The sequence below is a fragment of the Miniopterus schreibersii genome (assembly GCF_964146895.1).
Source record: "Miniopterus schreibersii genome assembly, chromosome: 7".
NCBI classification, from domain to species: Eukaryota; Metazoa; Chordata; class Mammalia; order Chiroptera; family Miniopteridae; genus Miniopterus; species Miniopterus schreibersii.
The window spans coordinates 49022504-49043520 of record NC_138108.1 but is presented as its reverse complement, the minus strand read 5'-3'; the positions used below and the strand labels follow the sequence as shown (position 1 = coordinate 49043520).

Genomic DNA, 21017 nt, shown 5'->3' with positions numbered 1-21017 from the left:
GAGAACTTGAAGAAAAGGTGTGTTTTAGATTAAAAGTTAAACTTTCATTTTTGTTGAAAATTAAAAAAAAATAGGGTAGAGTTTTATGTTCTAAGATACTAGAATGAGACAAACAGGAAGAATATTTTTGCTAAGCAAAGACTGTTATCTTCTCTGCTTTACTGCACACGTCAAAGACAGCTGCTTTAGATGAACAGGTAACTTGGGTGCGGTAAAGAGAGTGTGAAATATGTCATTCACTTTGCCAGGGCTAGGTCCATAATTCGTTCTCACTTAAGTGCTTCTGGCAACAAATCTTGCCTTCACCCTAGATAGCCACACAGAACTAGGCGATTCTCAGTTTTAACTAGGCCTCTTCACAGGTCCCTTTATCTTGCTTGGATTTTCTGATAAATTACTCATCTCTATGTGCAAAGCCATTTAAAATGTTTTACTTGGAAGGTAAGATTATTTACCACCAGATAATTTCTTGCCACGGTTGGCAAATGGCCTGATGTCCTACTTACTAGGGTTGATGCCTAAACTGAGTTCACATTTAGTCAAAGCACAGACTTTCAAGCATCAAGTAGAACATTTATTTTTCCAAATGAAGGGATTTTGTCAACTGCCTAAAGGAGATGTAGTGTATTGCTTAATTATTTTGAAATAATTTAAACGTGGCTTTACAGTCTAAGCATTATGCTTTGTAGTGCTTGTTCTCTAAAGTTTAGTGGTTAAATACCAGATTATTTTATTAACTCTTCCTTTTTGTCTGTTTTCTACAAATATTTAAGGTAAATTTGTTGTTGTTATTTTTCTGATCAAATACAGAAAAAGTTAGGCTATTTTCCCCAAGTTAAGACACTGACTATTTCACGCTGGAGGAAAGAAAGAGATAGGTAAATTTCTCAAGAAACTATTTGCTAGTTTTGTGCCTGCAACTAAACAGATCTTTTACTTTTAGCAAGTGATTTAATCTCACTTTTCTAGTTCTAAGGTAATCTCCAAAGGTCTTTTCAGTTTAAATCTCTTTGACCAGCTCTAAAGGAAGAACTGCTCTGAAGTTGCTCTTTAAATTTATACTAACATGACTAGCCTGTACACTTTGTCCACAAACCTCATAAATATTACCTGAACAAATGTCAGAAAGACATATTTCTGGGTGATTTTATCAAGTCACTGGTTTGATTATCAGTCAAAGGAAGCCATAAAGCATACTATGACAAATGAGCTATGACTATATAGAGTTGTGCCCCGATTTTTTCAAAAGAGATGTCTGATTTTATAAAATCTCATGAATGACCTCTTCAAAGCTGTTGCCTTAGGAGAGTGTGGACTTACTCTTGAAAGCTATCATTGCAAAGAATTTCTGACAATTCCTCTTCTGGCATTTATAAAGTTTATTGACTATTGGATACATTTTAAGAGATTGGGATTAGTAAATAAGAAAAATAATGTTTCTCAATAAAATTCTAAAGCTACAGATATTAAAATGATCTAGCACAAAATCATATGTTGCGACAATTTATTTACTCACTAGATTTATTTTGGAATGACTTTGCATTTAATGTAGGGACGTCATCTTCCCTAAAAGGACACATATGTCCCTCCACTGAGGGTATTTAAAACACTGTTCTACAGCTTTAGAAGTAAATTTTATTTATTTATTTATTTATTTATTTATTTATTTATTTATTTATTTATTCGCCTATTCATCCAGCTGATGTTTGCTGATCTCAAGGTTGGTGCTATACAGATTGTAAAAATTGATAAGATGCATGTTGACCTCAATATGCTTATAAATAAGAGATGTCAAAAGATGCACTATAAATGTTTTCAAATGTGTTGAACGCTGGGAGCATTTTCAGAATATATGTGTATGGATTCCTAAAATCATGTCTTTGAGAAGGTTGTTGGTAGCATTGTCTATCCGTCTGTAAAATTACTTCATCCATGCCATTTTATAGTAACCTGAGTTATATTATCGGTATGGAAAACACAACTAAAGGAAATTTCAAGCCTTCTCCCTGCCCCTCATTCTTTCCTGGAAGCCTTTATAGTGGGAGTGAATTCACAGATTAACTTTCCCCTTTCCTCAAGCTTTCAAGTGCTGATCCAGGAATTACCTTTCTGGAAGGTGAGCTTCTGATGAACCAAGAATTCACAAAATATAGAAAATCCTTTTCTTTCACGGAATACTCCTAATCTTTTCTGTGTTATTTAGGTCAGGGACAAAGTGTAAATTCAAATAGAACTTCCCATTCTTTTTCTTGAATTACATTTATCCTTGTTGCTTTGATATTTTTAGAGTATATTTACATTTACTGTATATAATGAATAAAGTAATAGCTGTTCTTTAGCTAATGAACAGGAGACTGAGTAAACATATGTGAGCTAAAATCATTGGATCCAGAAAAGTGTACAAGAGAGTTTTTAATATCTGAAGATTTTTACTTTATAATTTACTTTCTCCCTACCCATTTTAACTCTGAATTTTTACAAGACTTATCATCTTAGAATTGACTTCTGAGTTATTTATTGTCCTTGTAATATGAGTTAATGTGTTAAACTAAATCATAAAAGTTTCCCCTTTCTTTGAATGTGTCAAAATCTCAGAAAAATAGCCTTTTTAAACCCAAATGCTAGTTGAATTCAATCATATGTTTGTGTTAAGTGGCAGCAACCATGCAGCATTCACTTATTCTTATTTTATACATTTTATATAGGTTGTAAAATACAATTGATATTTCCTAAAACAATTTTTTACACTAAAAATCCCTATAAATCACTGAATAAACCTATCCACAAAAAATCACAAACCATAGCAAAACCCACATTTCTCTATTTGCTACCACTTTATTTAAAAACTAGAATGAATGTAGGTATATATGTAAATAGGTTTATATACAAATTCATTTATTAATTTTAGTTTATAAAAACATTTAATAAGAGGTAGATTGTCTCTAAATTACAAAGGATACCTCATTTATTTACTTTTTATGAATTCAAATGACTAATGATTATTAAGATCATTTTAAGCAAATTTTGTTCCCTTTTTAAAAATTTGTTTAAGAAGTAATATTAATTCTGAATATCAGAGAGAGTTGAAAAGTTAAGGTTGGAACATGAGGAATATGATTTTTTTTCTCAAAAGAATTCTAAATAGATATTAAAATTGTATAGCCCAGCCCAGCCAGCGTGGCTCAGAGGTTGAGTGTTGACATGTGAACCAAGAGATCACGGTTCGATTCCTGGTCAGGACACATGCCTTGGGTTGTGGGCTTGATGGCCAGTGAGGGGCGTGCAGAAGGGGGCAGATCAATGACTCTCTCATCATTGATGTTTCTATCTTTCTCCCTCTTCCTTCCTCTCTCTGAAATCAATTAAAAAAAAAATTGTCTGGCACACAATTGCTGAAGGGGTCACTATCTTTGTGGTTTTTACCTTGATATTTTTTTCTAGAAATTAAAACAAGTAGTGCCAGTTTGAATACATTTCAAACAGTCCTTTGATAGCTGAGAATCTGTCAACTTTCATGAAAATATAAAGAAAAGATAGAAAAATCATACTCCACCAGCCCATCCAGTTCTGCTTTCTTCTATATGTTCCTGGGTCTAAAAGAAAAAAAGATTATATCAAGTATAGTGTTAGGAAGACAATTTTTTCTAAATATAATCTGGACATTTGAACCAGTTAAGCTGCCTCATCAGAGTGTACTATTGATAGTCAACTAACTTCACAGTTGAATTTAAGATGACTTTATTCAAAATCTTATACAACGATACTCTTGCATGCACATGGATAACTAAAGGCTGCAATTCATTGCAAACATTTCATAATTCTGGTTAAACTTCCTATGACACAGTTACTGGAATTATTACAACATCAATGGAGGCCTAGCACAACCCAAGCGCTTGGTGTCATATAGGGAAAAAGCATTTCATAGTGGAGTTTAGGTTAAATTTTTCTTTTCTCAGTCTTATGAAGTAGCTAGGAATCTTAAAATTTGCACTGAATCTTATTTTGGTGTGTATTTTAGCATAATACAATCAATCGTTTATTGAACAAATATTTAGTATGCCTAAAAAAATGAATAGGCTTTTCTAGACAAATAATTAAAGAAAGAACATTCTAGGTAGAATGAACAGTGTAGAGACCAGGCCAGCTAAGTAAACTAGAGGTGGTTCAGTGTGCTGTGTGAAGGGTGACTAAGGGAAAGAGAAGATGGGGGGGGGGACCCAGCGGTATCAGCAAGACCTCTGAGAAACTTTTATGCCACCCTAAGAAATTTAAATTTCTCCTGTCACTAGATCCTTTGAAGGATTTCAAAATCACATTTTGGAAAACATAATTGTGAACATGATACAGAAAACATATTACAAGTGGATAAAATAAAAGGAGGCAGAGAGATTGGTTTGAAGGCTACTGTACTCTTTGGAAAAGAATGGTAAAGACCCAAATCTAGGTAGCAGTAGTGAGGATGGAGCAAAGAAGATGTAGCCAGAGATCTTCAAAGTTCAAATCCTCAGAAAGAACTAACAACAATTTCTTGTTCTTTTTATTATCCTTGCCCGAGGATAAGTTTTACTGATGAGAGAGAGGGAGAGGGAGATGTCGACTGGTTCCCTCCCGTGGGAGGCCCCTCTGGGGACTGAACTCACTACCTTTCAGTGCATGGAATGATGATGCTCCAACCAACTGAACCACCTCAGCCGGGGCCATTTCTTTTTTTTTTTTTTTTTGCTAGAGCAATAGCAAGACTACATTTCCCAGGCCCCCTTCCAGTTGGATGTGGTCATGTGATAAGTTGTAACCAAAGGTGTAAGAGCAAAAGTGACTCATGCTACTTCTAGGCCGAATCTATAAAAGCCTGTGGTACCTAAAATTGTATTTTTTTCCCCATTAGATGGACATTGATGATCAGGTTTGAATAACCTTGGGCTAGCCTTGGAAGTCACTGGATGAAGATAGCAGAAATGTCATCAAGCCGAGTTCCTTAATGACTGTGTGGAGCAGAGCACCTCATCCTCCATCCCCTACCCAGTCACCACTTATCTAGACTCATTATTGGGTGGGTACCTAAATGTGCAAAAGTTCCTACTCTATTAATCCACTGAATTGTTACAAGTATTTTGTTGTTTTTGTTGTTGTTACAATAGCTAGCCTACCTTGCAAATATATTAACTTGGAGAAGATTAAGATTTCTAGAGAAGTCATAAGGAGAGCTGGAAAGGAGAACAGTCAATGAGGTAGAAAAGGGACCATGAGAGAAGTGCTGTCATAAAAAGCTAGGGAGTAATACGTTTCAAAACATAGTTTGTATTTTCTCTTATAGGGACAGGCCAGTGCCTCAGAAAGAACAAAACTCAAAAAAAATAGTGAAATATTTTGATTCAAATTCTTTCAAGTTATTATTTCCAGTTTCCTTTTCTTCTTTGTTTTAGGTATGACTTCCAACATGAATAAAATGTTGCCAGGTCACTTAATCTTTAATGTTATTTGTTTTAAACACACACACACACACACACACACACACACACACACACACACACACACACAACACATCAATCATGAGTCTGGTTGCTGGAAAATTTAATACTCTGTTGTTCTTAAATTTTAAAATGTGTTCTTTGTATTTGTCAGATTATTTTGAAAAAAGGATTGTTTTGAAATTCTAAGGTTATTCAGACCTCGTGTTATAAATGTAATCAATAGTTTTGGCCATTAACTAAAGTTAATATTTTAGGGAGTTCCACATTTTATTGAACCAGCATCTATATGTTCTGTCAGTTTGGATAAAAGTTGTCTCAGATTTTGGTAAATTAGAACTGTAGATTCCAAAGCAAAAAATGGTATATAAATGACCAATTTTATAGTTTTAAACTAACAAAATTAAGACAATAATTTCTAACACCCAGATTCGATGAAAACATCAGAGCTGACTTATCAGACCAATTGTTTCTAATTAACTCGCACAATCAACTTTATTCTCTTTTTTTGCCTATGACACTGCATTAAGGCCAACATCTTTCTGCTTTGTACATTAAAATATAAATAAAATAAAAATAGGTTTCTAGCATATTCCATCAAAATTAGTCAAGCTTGTTACAGACACAGTAGTGATTTAAAAATATATATTTTTAGCCTGAGTAACTTGACTATTATAGTCCTGATATATTTCCAAACAGATTCACATGACTTTTTCCTTGCAAAACATAATGTCCTAATTTCTAGATAGAATTCAGTGATTTACTTTGATTGCTCTGTGCTTTTTTTCTTACTTTATAAAATAGGTTTATCTTATATTTGGTTTAATGAAACATCTCTTTATAATTAGAAGTCTCATGAAATGTACCCATCAAATTTCCTATTTAAAGAAAACATTTGCGTATTTCTTAGTCTCTAACGTGAGTACTTATGAACAAGCTTATTTTAAAGCTTTTAGATTGGTGAAGTAGTTTTCTGACTCATTAAGTCAACAGATTATGTTTGAATTTGAGCAATAAGAACAATTAAAACTCAACAATAAATCTGTGCCTAGTTTTCAAGTTTTTTTCCCCTCTAAAATTAGCACAGTATCTCCTAAGATAGGATTGTAGGACAATTTGATCTAATATTTTATCTCATACTCTCAGTTACCTACTTTTGATTTTAAAATAAGAATATTTGGCTTTCTTTTGATAATACCCTTTTCCTTTAGAATTTTTATTTGTCAATTTTGGCATTGAATAGAATGTGCCATCATTTGCATATTATCAGCTCTTTTGAACAGAACACGTCTATTTCCTTAATGACCCAGCTTATCTTTTCATCTTCATTGTTTTGTTTTTTTGGACCGCCAAAAGAATGGATTTCTATCCTAATTCAGAACCAGATACTTGATTTTTCCAATTTTACATTGTTTGATTTCATTTTTTTCTCTATTCAAAACCAATGCTAAAGTCGTTCAAAGAAACAAGAGGTATCTTATTTATTTAATAAAAATAATGAACTTGTAAAAAGAGAGAGTTTTGATTTGTTTTGCAAAGCTATCAGATGTTGAATGCAGTAATTCTCGCTTTATAATATAAATGTTAGCTATGTAAGTCCCTAGTCTTGAAATTCCACCTTCAGAGAAAACACTTCCGTGGTTTTAATATACCTTACCTTTGGACAATACCATGTCTGCCAGCTTCCCCGGAAATCACATATAGACAAGACTGAAACATTCTGAATTCTTTTCAGCCACTGCAAACATATTCGTTCATCAGTAACCCACGTGATCCAACTGAAATAATAATCACTGCAAATAAATCAAAACCGGCAGTCACAACCATAAACCAACATCACATTCAAACAATTTCTGAATTTCTGTTTTCTAAAGGATGTATTTTATTATTATTAAATATTTGTTTCATAGACAAGGGAGGCAAAACTTTCCTTTCTCTGCAGAGTAAGTTTAAATATACCTGCTGAGTTTTAAAGAATATCTATAAGATATCTATATATCTACACATATAAGAGAGCTCGTTCATCTAATGAGATTATTTTATACTTCAGTTTGCTCCCCATTTTATATTTTTATATTTTAGAAAAGAATTTAAGACATAAAGCCAAAGCTACTGGTCAATGTACAGGAGAAAAAGCATTAAATTAGCTATTTAGCATAGGTAAACTCAATTTTTGCTTCTAGTATATGTATATTCATCATTAACTCACTAGAAGTGAAGTATAAACACCTATTAAGAAATCTATGTTAAAATTCAATTTCAAAGGTGGAAAGCATCTGAGATTAGTATACCTTGAGGCTATCATTGCTGGAACTGGCACTTCTACGGGACCTACGTGCTCAGGGTAAGTGGTATCGACAATAAATATCCGAACAACAGGATTCTTAGCTCCAGCCTGCCAAAAAAATAGAGATAGATAAGCTCACATAATGCTAATTATCACCAACATTTGAAAGACACTTTAGGAATTTAAGCATACTTTTATAAGCTAAAAATGTTAAGTATATTTCTGTTGAAAACATTCTAATTATAACATGACCAGGAATTTTATTTTAATTTTACTTTCAGGGAAATTATAAATATTGTGTCAACCAGTGTGAAAACACATATTTTAAGCAATTTATGAGGCAGCTTTGATTCATAGAAAAAAATATTTTAGGTATGGAAATGTAGTTCTGTAATCGATATTCTCTTTTCTGATTTTTAAGACAGATATTTCCCATTATTTATTATTATTATTAGTAGTAGTATTTATTATTATTTCTCCCTCTGCTAGGGATAGTACAGAGGTAGACTGGTGTTGGAAGGAGAGTGTAAAAATAAGTAATAAAATATTCTTTTTGCTTTTACCCTATAATTTGGTCCAGACAATCACCAAACACTCAGTCTTCTAGCTGGTTACGTTACTACTGCTATCATCCCTCCAAATTAGGGAAATTTCACCTCCAAATAAAGGTCTATGGAATTTATACTTTTCTTGTTTTGTGCTTTCTGTGCTATTATACACCCTAAATTGATACGACAGTATAGTTCATGCCCAAACAGCTTCTTAGAGTTTCTTGTTATTTTACCACGGAAAAGGAGAATCGTGTAATTGTTAAATAACTTAAACCTACAATTTAGGTAAGTCATCTTAAATGATCCTGTGCTGCTTGGATTTACCTAAGAAATTGCCCAAGCGTTCCTCTGACCTCCTTGCTTTACTCAAGGCTCCGCTGGGACATCTTGCTTCTTCCAAGTAGTCTCACCTCTCAGTCCAAAGTCAGATGATTCAGCAACTTTAGTCTCCAAAGAAACATAGGAATTTGGGTCCCCACTTCTCTGTCAGTGTTGGTCACTCCTCAGTTCTGGTTTTCTTCAACTCTTCCTGCTCCCTTCCACCCTCCTACCGATCCAAGTCCTTTTACATCTTGGATACCAAATATTACACCTCTCATTTCCAAACATCTCCAGCTTTCAGACTTTATATATAGCCCTTGAGAGGTCTCCTACCTCAATACTCATCTCTGTCCCTTGATTTTCCTCAAATGATTTTAAACATAAATTTTAAACTGTCTGGAATTTCTATTTCTGTCGTTATGGCCACTTTGGCTCACTTCAGAATCCACTTGTGTGTAGGCACACCCATCTCGTTTTTGTCACATAGGGACCCACTGGATCCATCCATGACACTGTTCCCCTCGGCAAGTAAAAACAATAGGGACAAAAGGACACTGAACTACATTCTAAAATCACTTTCACTCCTTGTGCAAGAGGAGAATTTGTGATTCGATCTCCTGTCAGATTTCTTCTCTAAATTAAATTAAGATATGATGTTCTCAACTCTGACTTGGCCATTCTCCAGCTGCACATACAGGTCTCTTTAGATGTGGGAATGAATGAAAAATATATACACTAAGACTTCTAGAATGTTTATGCAAATATCTTTTGGCTCACACCCAGCCTAATTCACTCAAGGCTCACAAACTTAAGCTACCTTGCATGTCCAGAAAAGATCATAACTCATGCCTGCTTTTCCTGACAGGATCATCAAGTTCAACATTTGTATTTCCCATTCTAGTTTGCATTTACATGAGAATTCAAGAAGGAACTGCAAAACAGAACTTTACCCTGAATTTGGAGCATGAAATATGAAAAAATTAAATTTAAGTTCAGCTTGTTTTTCCTCTATGATCTAGACCATATGTTTTTCAAAGATTCTGCAATAGGATTTAGCAAAGACTACTTCATCCAGCACAACCAGATGTCCAAAGCAACAGATGTCCACATAAATAATAGATCACAGTACAATGTTTGCTTTACAATGCACAAGGATAAGAAGCTCTCCAAACTTGTTGATCCCACCTCTTTTCATGGTATTGGTTGCTCATTTTGACACTACGGAAATAAAAGCATCTGCTAAAAGTATTCAACATACCTTTGGATATGGAATATTTATTGTTCTAGGATATTGCTCATCACCATAATACGAATAGGCAATAACTGGTATCTCTGTGTCATTAAACTCTGCATATGCCAAAAAATGTCCATTTGGAGACCACCAGAGAGCATATTTTGTAGCAAGCATTTCCTCTGAAAAATAAATACAAGCATATTAATTACAATTACAGCTTACTCTTAAAATCATTATAAATGCTTCAAAATACATTGTACATATTAATTTATTGCCTGAAATAATTTATTTAATGTAGATTTGACATATGCCATACTTTGGTTATTAAAAGATAAATAATCTGGGTTTAGAGGAATAGTTTAGCCCTATACCCCTTATCAGATAATTAGTCTTCTTAGGATTTGACATTAATCAGAAATGTAATTTTAAAATTAAATAATAAACATATTAACAATAATTATTTTTTACAATAGTTCTTATAGTTCTTATAGTTACCTAAAATAGCCAAAACAAGGAAACTGTAATTATACTACAGAGTGATATAAACATTAAATGCTGACTTTCTCTCTTGGGAATATTATTTTAAAAAACACTTAAGTTATATATATATTTTTTTATTTTTAAAAAAATAAAAGCAAGAACCAGAAAACCTTTTAAAGTCAATTAAGTCCTAGATCTTACAGGACCTAGAAAGGGGACAAAGTTCACAGAAGTATAAAAATAAGAATATTTTCCTGCAAAATAATATAGATAGTTGTTTAGTTTGGGGAAAAATATTTATTTCTCAAGAAAAAACAAACCTGAGAAAATGTACTAACAGCATTAAACTTCTTAGGATATAAATTATCACTACCACTTTATAAGGCTCATTAAAACTAAACTCTAAAGTCTAATAAGATTTTGTTCTTTCAGAACGTGCGTGTCCTGTTCAGAACATGGATAACAGCTTTCAGAAATGCCACCATTCATCTCGGTAACATACCACTCATCTAAATATTACTAAATGTATGCAATTATTTTCAATTAAAAGCCTAAAACAGCAACAGTAGAAAAAGAATACAGCTTACCTTCATAAACCCAGTCTGGAATTCCATTAAATATTTTATTTTCTTGTCCATTATATGTTATTTGAAAAGGTGGGTTTTCTGGACTTTGTTTCAAATAGATATTGTTTTGATATACATATGCCTGGAAGTGGTGGTAAGCTAGTTAATAAAGGGAAATGCCATAAGAAATGCAATTAAGTCCATATATTTGTGTTAATTATTGACCTAATTAATTTTAAAAGTATAGCAATCCAGAAGCAAAAAGACTTGCAACTACAATATCATTTTAATAGGTCGAAAAACCCAACCAACTCACATTATCATAGGTTGTCATTTTTAAAGTCTATATCAAATAAAGAATAAAGACTACTATTTTTGCTAGTGGTTTTATTACCAAGTAATTATGTATATTAACAGAAAGTAAAATAAATCTCTGAATATTAATAGCTAGCCAGATCTAATCTTTATTTAGAGTCCTTAAATAAGAGCTTGGACAGAATTTCATGTTGTCTGAAGCTAGTCTGGGAAACTTGTGAAAACCATATTTTCCCTGAGCTTTCTGGCACAGCGCATCCTGGCTGCATGTAACGATAAAGTTTCTGACTGCGCTATTTAAAGAGTCTACCCAGGAGCTTGAGATTTTGCGGAACTCTCAGATGCGTTTCAATTGATCAGAACTCTTCTTGTTTTTAACCACTAAAAAAAATAGTAATAAATGTATTTCTTTCTTTTAGGCAAGGGAATTTAACAGAGGCAGAAATCAAATGGCTCCTCTTTCATTTAACTGATTAAACACTTCTGCAATTTAAACACTTACTAATTTACTCCCAACAGGAGACCAGCAAATATACTGAATTGGATGAGGAAGCTCATTTCTTCTCACAAAATCTCTAGAAGGGAAGAAAGACAGGAAGGAGGAGGGGGAGAAGAAGAAGGAGAAGAAGGAGAAGAAGAAGAAGGAGAAGAAGAAGGAGAAGAAGGAGAAGGAGAAGAAGGAGGAGGAGAAGAAGAAGAAGGAGAAGAAGGAGAAGAAGAAGAAGGAGAAGAAGGAGAAGAAGGAGAAGGAGAAGAAGAAGAAGGAGAAGAAGAAGAAGGAGGAGGAGAAGAAGAAGAAGGAGAAGAAGGAGAAGAAGAAGAAGGAGAAGAAGGAGAAGAAGGAGAAGGAGAAGAAGAAGAAGGAGAAGAAGAAGAAGGAGAAGAAGGAGAAGGAGAAGAAGGAGGAGGAGAAGAAGAAAAACAACCTTGCTGTTCAATGCAAAACAAAACAAAACAAAACCAACAACCTGTATAAACAGAAACAATAAGCAAACAATAAAAATGAAGGGTCATCCTCTTTGCTTCTTCAACCCAAATGGAGAGAATGCAGCCCCTGAGGACTGGAGCAATGGGGCAGTAGTTATAGTTCTTTAGTAGTTCCTTAGAAGTCATTTAACTTCTCTGGGTCTCCGGGTTCTGACCTTTGTAGTGAGGTGAATGAATTAAAGATTTGTAGGCTGTGAAAGTGGGAATAGCTCTAGAAATCATCTAATGGAACGCCTTCGATTTATGGAAAATAAATGTGAGGTTAGAGGAATTGCATGACTTTTAAAAATCACACTGTTAGTTCTTGGCAGACCCCCAAGTTAAACTCAAGTCTCTAACCCTCATTTGTACACACCAGGCTAAGGTGGTTGCTGAGGTGCCTTCCGTTCTGAAATTCTAGAGTGGTGCTGGAGCTTAATGCATACCCCTGCACATGCCCATTCACAACCCCCATCTCTGTGGATGCATATGCATTTCGAATTTTTGAAAATAAGATGGCATTGGGCAATCTCTTCAGGGATCTGACTTGAAATAAGAAATGGAAAGGAACATCTTGTCTCAAGCTAAACTGAAAAACAGATCATATACTGGGCAGTATGACTTAAGCTTGAAAAGTCCTACACCCATGGGGAAACTTCAAATATCCTAATTAGCCAAAAATCTTGCTCTTATCCTCACAGTCACCTTACAAATACCCAATGAACCGACTTGTCCTGTGGAGCTTTTGTACTTCTTCAGCAGGAACGTGTTCCGATTTTACGTGTTAAAGAGTCATAAGATGCCATGCCTAAGTTTTAATTATTATCTTCTTGAAGATTGTATTAATAGCTTCGTTTAGATTTGGAAGCAGCCCATGAGTGAACTAAAAAAAGCTGTGGTACATTTACACCATGGAACACTACTTGACCATAAAAAAAAAAAAAGAAAAAAAAAGGAATTCTTATCCTTTGCGACAGCATGGATGCACCTGGAGAGCATGATGTTAAGTGAAATAAGCCAGACAGAGAAAGACAAATGCCGTAGGATTTCACTTATATGTGGACTCTCATGAACAAATTTAACTAACAAAATAGAAACAGACTCATAGATAGAGAGCACGCTTCCAGCTGTCAGAGGGGAGGGAGGTTTGTGGGGGCTGCGTGCAAAGGATGAAGGGATTGAGCAAGGAAAACAAAACACAAAATCCTCATAGAGAGAGAGCAGCACGGTGATTACCAGAGCGGGAGGAGGGTGAGGAGAGGTAGGATAAGATATAGGGGGAATAAATGGTGATGGAAGGAGACTTGGCTTGGGGTCGTGAGCACACAGTACAATATACGGATGATATACTGCAGAATTGCAAGCCTGAAACCTGTATAATTTTATTAACGAATGTCACCTCAATAAATTCAATTAAAAAAAAGAAAAAGAATGCTTCTGTGGAGACCCAAAGCAAGACACACATGGGGAACATTTGAAATCTTGCTCCCTGGCATATGTCACCAGTTTGGCTTAAAATCTCAAAAAAATGAGGGGGGAAAGAGACCTACCTCCCAGGTGTAGTGTGAGAAGCCTGAAGAAACTCCCTTGTTTCCTTCTCCAAAACAATGTCTCCAACCTGGACCTAACATATACTTGACACGTTTTAAACTTTGGAAACTGTCAAGAGTTGTAATATACATTACCCTGATTTAAATGATTAGGTCATGCAGCATGAGGCCTAGCGAACAATGGGGGAACACGGCACTGGACAGACCAGTTTGGATTGGAGAAAGGGTGCGCCCATGGGGGAAGAAGAGCATTGGTACCGCAATGGGAATCCTGACTGCCAGAGAGCAGTTCATGAGCACCAGGCCCCTGGAAGGTCTGGAACAAACTGAAACACATACGAGGGCACAGGCAAAGAAATGACCCAAGGAGAAAACGTTCTTCACCTGGTTTACAATCCTGTCTCACGCCAGTGTTCCTGTTACCTCTGACATTGTAATGCTTCCTGACATTGGCACATGCTGTGGAATCATCTAGGCAATATGTAGACAGTGCCAAGCTGAAAATCTCAGCACACAGTCTCTTCATGACTGGCAAGTCACCACAGTTGCCATTTTTTGTGCTTTATAAATAATTAACAGAATGAGAGGAAGTGGAGGAGGCTGTCATCTCCTCAGTATTCCTTCCCTTCCTTGAAACCAGAACCATCTTCATTTTCTCTGTGGATTTTTATAGACTCTTCCGAGGCACGTAGAAGACTTTGTTAGTCATATGCAATTTTGTCTTGAATCTCAACAAATTTGTCACCCCTCACTTTCTAAATTACTGTATATTTACCTAACAAAAAAATCAATCTGGTAAATTAATAGTTGTGAAGGAAAAACTCCAACAACAATGATTTGATTAAATTCACTGCACAAAAGCTAAATATTTAAAATTATTCTAGGCCTTAAAGCTTATGTAAACCATGATTAAAATAGTATTGCCATATTCTTTTGGAATTCTGTGTAATTTGGTAAACTTCAACATAGGTAGGACTTGGAGATTTTCAAAATTTTTAAAAGAAAAATAAGAAAGTGATTAATGTTTTTCCTAAGGCATTAATTAACTCAGTACAATTTCTTAATTTTATTGAAAGAGTAGGTTTTCTCCTCATCAGTCTCAATGTTTCTTGAGAGTAGGGTTGGTGCCTTGAGCTCATTTGTATCCTTCCCTATATGCTTTTCACAAAGTAGGTGCTCAATAAATATCTCTTGAATTTGGTGACAGTGGATCAAAGAAGAGAAAGAGTGCATTTGATGACTTTAGTTTCTACTTTACGTGCCAGTTCCTGTTTCTTAATTTGACAGCTTAAGGAGATCAGAAAGTTTAAAAGAAGTAGATAAGTATTTTGTTGAATTTTTGTGCTCTTGCTAAACAAAGGGGGAAATAGACCATAAGATTTTTAATACCTCTTCAAGACATATAATTATTTTTACCTTTTATATAACACAAATAGGATATCACATTAAGATGAGTAACTAAACCAATTCATTGTCCAGTCTTAGTCAAAGTGATTTTTCTAAAGTGCAAATGTGATCATGTCATTTCCCATTTAAAACTCTTCAGTGATTTCCTATTGTCATCAGAATGAAACCTAAACTCCTTTTAATAGTTTCCTCGTTATTATTTGGCCCACACTTCCTGGCCTCAACTCTTTCCCAACCTTACACCACCGCCCAGCAGTCAGCAAGCTCTCCTCTAGTTTCAACTCAACTGACCTACTTTCAGTTTCCTGAACACTCCACCCTCTCCATTCCCTTTGTGCTTTTACATAATATTCCGTCTGCCAGGAATTCCCTTTCTCAGTCCTTCTCCTACTGACTTATTCATTCATTTTTTTCTCTTTGAAACTGTAAATATTTCAAATAGTTAAATATACAAATAAAGAAAGAAAATAATATAATAGATGACAATTAACATTTTGCAATTTTTAAAAAAATTAATTAAAAATTGACTAACGGGGTACATGTTCAGATACAACTAATGCTGTGCTTCCTTCCCTTCTGCTTCCTTCCAATGAAATAGCCACCCTCCTAAAAACGTACATTTATTACATATGTTTATATCCATAAATAGTATTTTTGTAATTTGGTGTTCAAACCTAGGGGGGAAATATATTGTGTATAAAAATGCAAAATATTAGCCAAGCAAAAAGATGAATATTACATAGAAATATTTCCTTGAATTTCTTAATTTATGAGTGCACATATATTGTAAAGAAGTAAGGAGCAAGCTAATGGAGATAATGGAGTCAACCTCAAATCAGAGTTTGGAATGAAGACATCTATATATTAGATTTAAGTAGTATTCATAAGTAGACATGAAATTTTACCCATTCCTAAGGTCATAGATGTGATACGTTGCTGTGTAAGAGTATCTCCAAAGCTGTCAGAAAGAAGAGAGGCAAACACAAATTTTAATTTTTTAAAAGCTTATATCAGGAATGTATAATCATAGATCATTCGATTCTAGGTTCTGAAATAGTCCTTTCATAAAAGGACTATTTTCACAGGGCACCAGGAAGGTTATGTTTCAATTCCTAATTAGTCTTCATTTAAATAATTTTACTGTAGACTTTTGTGCTGTTTGTCCAAGTTCCAGAACTCAGCAGTGATTCAACCCTCACTCCAAAGGAACCATATTCAAAGAAAAACCTTTCTTAAGGTAACAAGTTTTTCTTTGACACAGTCTAGCCTAAGACTTTTCCCTTTATATTTTACCTTGATTGAAGTAAAACCACTGTGGTTTCCATGGCCCATGAGGATTACCTTGCACCTGAGTAATTGGTTATCATGATATCCATTAAAAGGGGGTAAATAGAATTTCATTCCACATATGATTTTATTGCAAAATGCTTGCCTTTCTTTGAGTATGGTTTTTTAAATTAATAGAAATTGGGGGGGAAAAGGACATATATAGCTCATAATCCCTCCTTAAAAAACTGCTGTTGTTTTTTTTTCTCATATTTATATTGTGGTTAGTGAATAATGCAGGTATTATTTTGGATTTCATGCCTTGAAAAGGTGTTCAAACTCTTGGCAAAGAAGTGCCAGAAGGCTGAAACATGTCTTTCTGGAGAGAGCTGGTACCAGGACCCAGTCCTATGGAAAATAATCAGTTGACTGAACAACAGGAAGGGGCAAGATGAACTTTTCATTCTGAATTTTTTAAAAAATATATCTTTATTGATTTCAGAGAGAGGAAAGGAGAGGGAGAGAGAGATAGAAACAATGAGAGAGTCATTGATCGGCTGCCTCCTGCACTTCCCCGACTAGGGATCGAGCCTGCAACCGGCCATGTGCCCTGACAGGGAATGGAACCCCAATCGCCTGGATCCTAGGTCCAACGCTCAACCGCTGAGCCACACCCGGCCGGGCTTCATTCTGAATATTAAGGGAGTTTTGCATCTCAAGTAGGATATGAAAATGATAGGTAAAACTAAAGGTTCTTGATCTAAAAGTAATTATTAGATGTTTAATTCAATAGTAAATTCCCTTGACCTTTTGCAAAATTAAGATCATCTTGAAGATGTGTAAGTAGAAAAAAAATAAGTTGATTAACTTACCCTAAAACTTCAGAAATGGAAAATTAAGTAAGAGTAAATGGTCTGGCTTGGTGGATTCTCTTACACTAGGCCTTTGAAGACACAGGCTTAAACCCTGGTCTACCACTGACTGAATATTATCTTGCTTGGGCAAGTGAGTTAAATAAGTTACATCTTGATTTTTTTCATTTTAAATCATAATAAACTTTTATGAGGTTAAAATGTAGTAATTAACTAATAATTTATGATTTCAAATAGCTTTAGAAATACAAGGATAATTCACCCATTTTTGATAAATATCAGTGCCCCCAAACAAAGTGTTTTTCCCCGAAGGAAGGTAGTTTCTACCACTTGCTGATATCCCAACAAGTAAGCTAAATTATTTGTTTACTTTTCAGTTATGCTTTCTGGGCTCATCTAGAGTCCACATTAACTTCTTGAATATTTAGAGATAAAAACAGACTCTTGCTTCTTCTTACATTTATAAAGCAAACTGTGCATTAGTAGGAGATATAATCAGATACACCCAAATTAAATAGGCAATACCTTTGAATAATCACTTTCCAGATATGCAAATTGCCGATCAGGTGATAAGCCAAAATTTGAAGCATTCACACTTTTCTGTAATTATGAAAAAAATGATTAGAATGCAGAAAAAACAACAGAGCCATGTTAATTCATAATTCTAACAGAATATCATATCTTTGATATATCCCGCATGCATACATCTTCAATGCAATTTTTAAATGTTTATGTAGTACCTACCATATACAAAGAAATTTACTAGACACTATGGGAGTAGAATATAATAAAGGCATACTTTGTGATTTCAAGAAGTTTATAATGTTAAACTTGTAAACAACATATTACAAATTAGTTTTATAAAAGAGATATACATAGAGCATGCCAAAAGCCTTAAGGAAGAAACGATTGAACCCACTTGCACAGAGGAGAGCGCCATCTGTGCTTGGCTTTGAAAGATTCGTGGGCTCTTGAGGGCAGAGGAAGGAGAAGGATTCAGAGTCCAAGAGAGGCAAGTACCATGTGCCTATGAATCGCAGCTACCATTTACTGAGTATTTATCTATGTCGGGCACTGTCCTGTGCACTTTCAAATGTTGCTTCACTTAATTCTTATATTAATCCAAAGAGGTGTTACTTTTCCTACTTTACAGAAGAAACTGAAGTGTGATGATGTTAGTGCAGTGTGGAACCTTACCCAAGTTTCCACATCTGGTAAGTGACAGAGCCAGGATTTGAACCTTAGTTCGCCTGACTATAGGGATTGAGTTCTTAACTTTTACCTCATACCGTATTATTTCCACAGGGGAAGAAAGATGCTAGGTGATTTAGAGGAGGGCAGGGCAGTAGTTTAGTGTGACTAGAAGAGAGAATTAAAGAAATACAGTGGGGATGGAGCTGAGAAGGCAGGTGGGGTCCAGATCAGTTGGGAAGAGTTGGGACTCTTTCTTGATCAGTGAAGAGCTGGCAAAGGCTTTTGAGGAGGAAGATGACGTTGGGTACATACCATGGTGGTATTACTCAAAATGGTATATGATTCTCCTGTTTCTATGTTATAGAATACTATATTGTTATCTGTAGATTGATGGAGATATTCTTGCCCTTTAAACAAGAAGAAAACAACACTTGAAATAATCTTCCTTAACAGAAAAGACATTTATAACAGAGACACCACTCTTATTTCACAGGCTTACTTTGTTTTTCTTCTTTGTCCAGCACATATTACTTTGTCAGATTTAAATAGTAAGTAAATGGTAAAGGGAGAAAAGAATACTTTTTCCTAGTTTCCACAAAGAAGCCCTGTTAGTAGCAGCCCTATTCTAACCAGTTCAGGGTGTTGGAATAAAATTGGATTTTATCTGAGTTACAAAGAGGATAAATTAGTTTAAAATGGTTAAGTTTCTTTTGCAACAAAAATACATTTAATTTTTCTAAAGAGAAAAATGAAAAATATTCTATTTTGTTTAGTGGCACTTTAGACAAACCATACTGTCATAAATAATTTACTTGACTTTATTATTTGTTTGATTAGCCTTATTTGAGAACATCCTACTTTATAAAACTATATGTAAATATCAATTTTATGGCCCTTAAAGGATTTGTTTTTAGATAGAATTTGCCCATTTTTGTGATTATCCAGATCAACAATGGATTTCTTTTTTGGTAAAATTCTTATGACCTCTCTTAAATAAGTACTTATCTTCCATTCTGAAAAGCTATACTATATGTTCAGGTTATTCTAACAATTCTTAGCTTTTCTGGCCTCATTATTTCAGGGGAAATCTGGTCTAAATGGTTCCATCAAAAGTGCTTTGCTGGCCACTTGATTTATCTAAATAATTGCTCTTTTTCCCCCCATGTTAACTGATATAGCTTCTGTTACCATAGAGATGCACTGGCACTAAAAGCAAAAACATACTTTTTTTTTAATCCAAAAGTAAAAAAAAATAATTCACCTACCTGAAATCCAGGTTGGGAAAAATGTTCTATAAGAAAATGTCCCATTTAAAATATCTTTCAGTGTGAGTGCTCTTGTATTTCCTTCAGAGTTGTGATCTTTGGGGGAAGAAGAAACATATTATTATAAAAAAGAAGACTAATAACTCAGGTAAATTCTAAGCCTCTCTCTCATCTGTTCTTTCTCATATAATAAAAAAGATCTGACATTTGCAAAAACACTTGTTTAACTCCTGTCTGAATAGGTAAAGTATCATCTCCTTTTTTTATAGACAGGGTAACTGAGGCTTAGGCTGATGGTTTGATTGACTGGAAGGGAAAACTGGTGGGAAAGTATTGAAGAGTCTGCAGGGTATGGAGGGGGATGATGCTGGGCAGTGGGGTCATTATTCTTCAGTCAGTGAAGAATTGTTAGAGATATTTAAGAAGGAAACTAAAGTGAGGTTCCAACTCTAAGCCTTGCAAAGCTGGGATTGAAGACCGTGTGAGTTTGACTAAAAACCTAGCCTCTTAAGCACTTTACTACATTTCCTCACATATGCTTGGCTTGGATTTCTACTGATTTATAAATGATGTATTTAGCAGCCTAGTTGGTCAGGTGAGATCAGCCAGAATCCTTACCTTCAGACATCTCAAGAGAGGCTTTAATGAATAGAGATAATTGCTTATCCTGACTATGGATTGTTTAAACAGAAAGTGGATCAGAAGAAAAGAAAACCACATCATCTGGACAAATAATCTTAGAAATTCCAAGAGTACAGACATTTTTTCATATAAAAGCTAACCTAAGGTAGCTTATAACCATGAGCAAATTTCACCTATATTTAAATTGCCCAATTGTGTTTTTCTAACATGAGTATTCTCAGAGCCCTGAGACAGTCAGATGTGTCAAATGGATAGTATGGAAACCAACTTTCCATCTCCCTCATGTCTGTATTGCCATTCTCTACCCCTCCCGCTGTACCCCCTTCTCCAGGCCATCACTTACAGAACCAAAACTTAGAAAAATGTCCTATACCTTGAATAGCATGCATGAATCTCATATTTGCCCATGTAAAAATAAAACTGTTGAATATGAGAGTTTCATCTTCCTGCTAAAATCTTCCATATCTTTCCATGACTGTTAGAATAAAGGCCAAAAATGTTAGCCTGGACTATAGGCCCTAGCTGGTCTGGGGCCTATCCCTCCAGCCCCTTCTTGTCCCTCTCTCATTGCTTTCTAGACTCCAAACATACTAGGTTTTCTGTTCCTCAAATACTCATTTCCTTCTCCAGGGT

General features: G+C 34.8%; 1 protein-coding gene across 1 annotated transcript in view; it reads right to left on the bottom strand.

The window, feature by feature from the left end:
• Nucleotides 1–21017, bottom strand: part of FAP (fibroblast activation protein alpha) — a 66146-nt gene that overhangs the window by 33367 nt on the left and 11762 nt on the right. Inside the window, exons 3-12 of the mRNA XM_081143325.1 lie at nucleotides 19743–19838; nucleotides 18790–18884; nucleotides 17809–17883; nucleotides 16051–16103; nucleotides 11725–11797; nucleotides 10929–11049; nucleotides 9886–10040; nucleotides 7760–7863; nucleotides 7126–7261; nucleotides 3549–3593 (exon numbers count right to left, since the gene is read on the bottom strand). Coding sequence (XP_080999451.1) covers nucleotides 3549–3593; nucleotides 7126–7261; nucleotides 7760–7863; nucleotides 9886–10040; nucleotides 10929–11049; nucleotides 11725–11797; nucleotides 16051–16103; nucleotides 17809–17883; nucleotides 18790–18884; nucleotides 19743–19838 — 953 coding nt within the window. The remainder of the gene's footprint in view (nucleotides 1–3548; nucleotides 3594–7125; nucleotides 7262–7759; nucleotides 7864–9885; nucleotides 10041–10928; nucleotides 11050–11724; nucleotides 11798–16050; nucleotides 16104–17808; nucleotides 17884–18789; nucleotides 18885–19742; nucleotides 19839–21017) is intronic.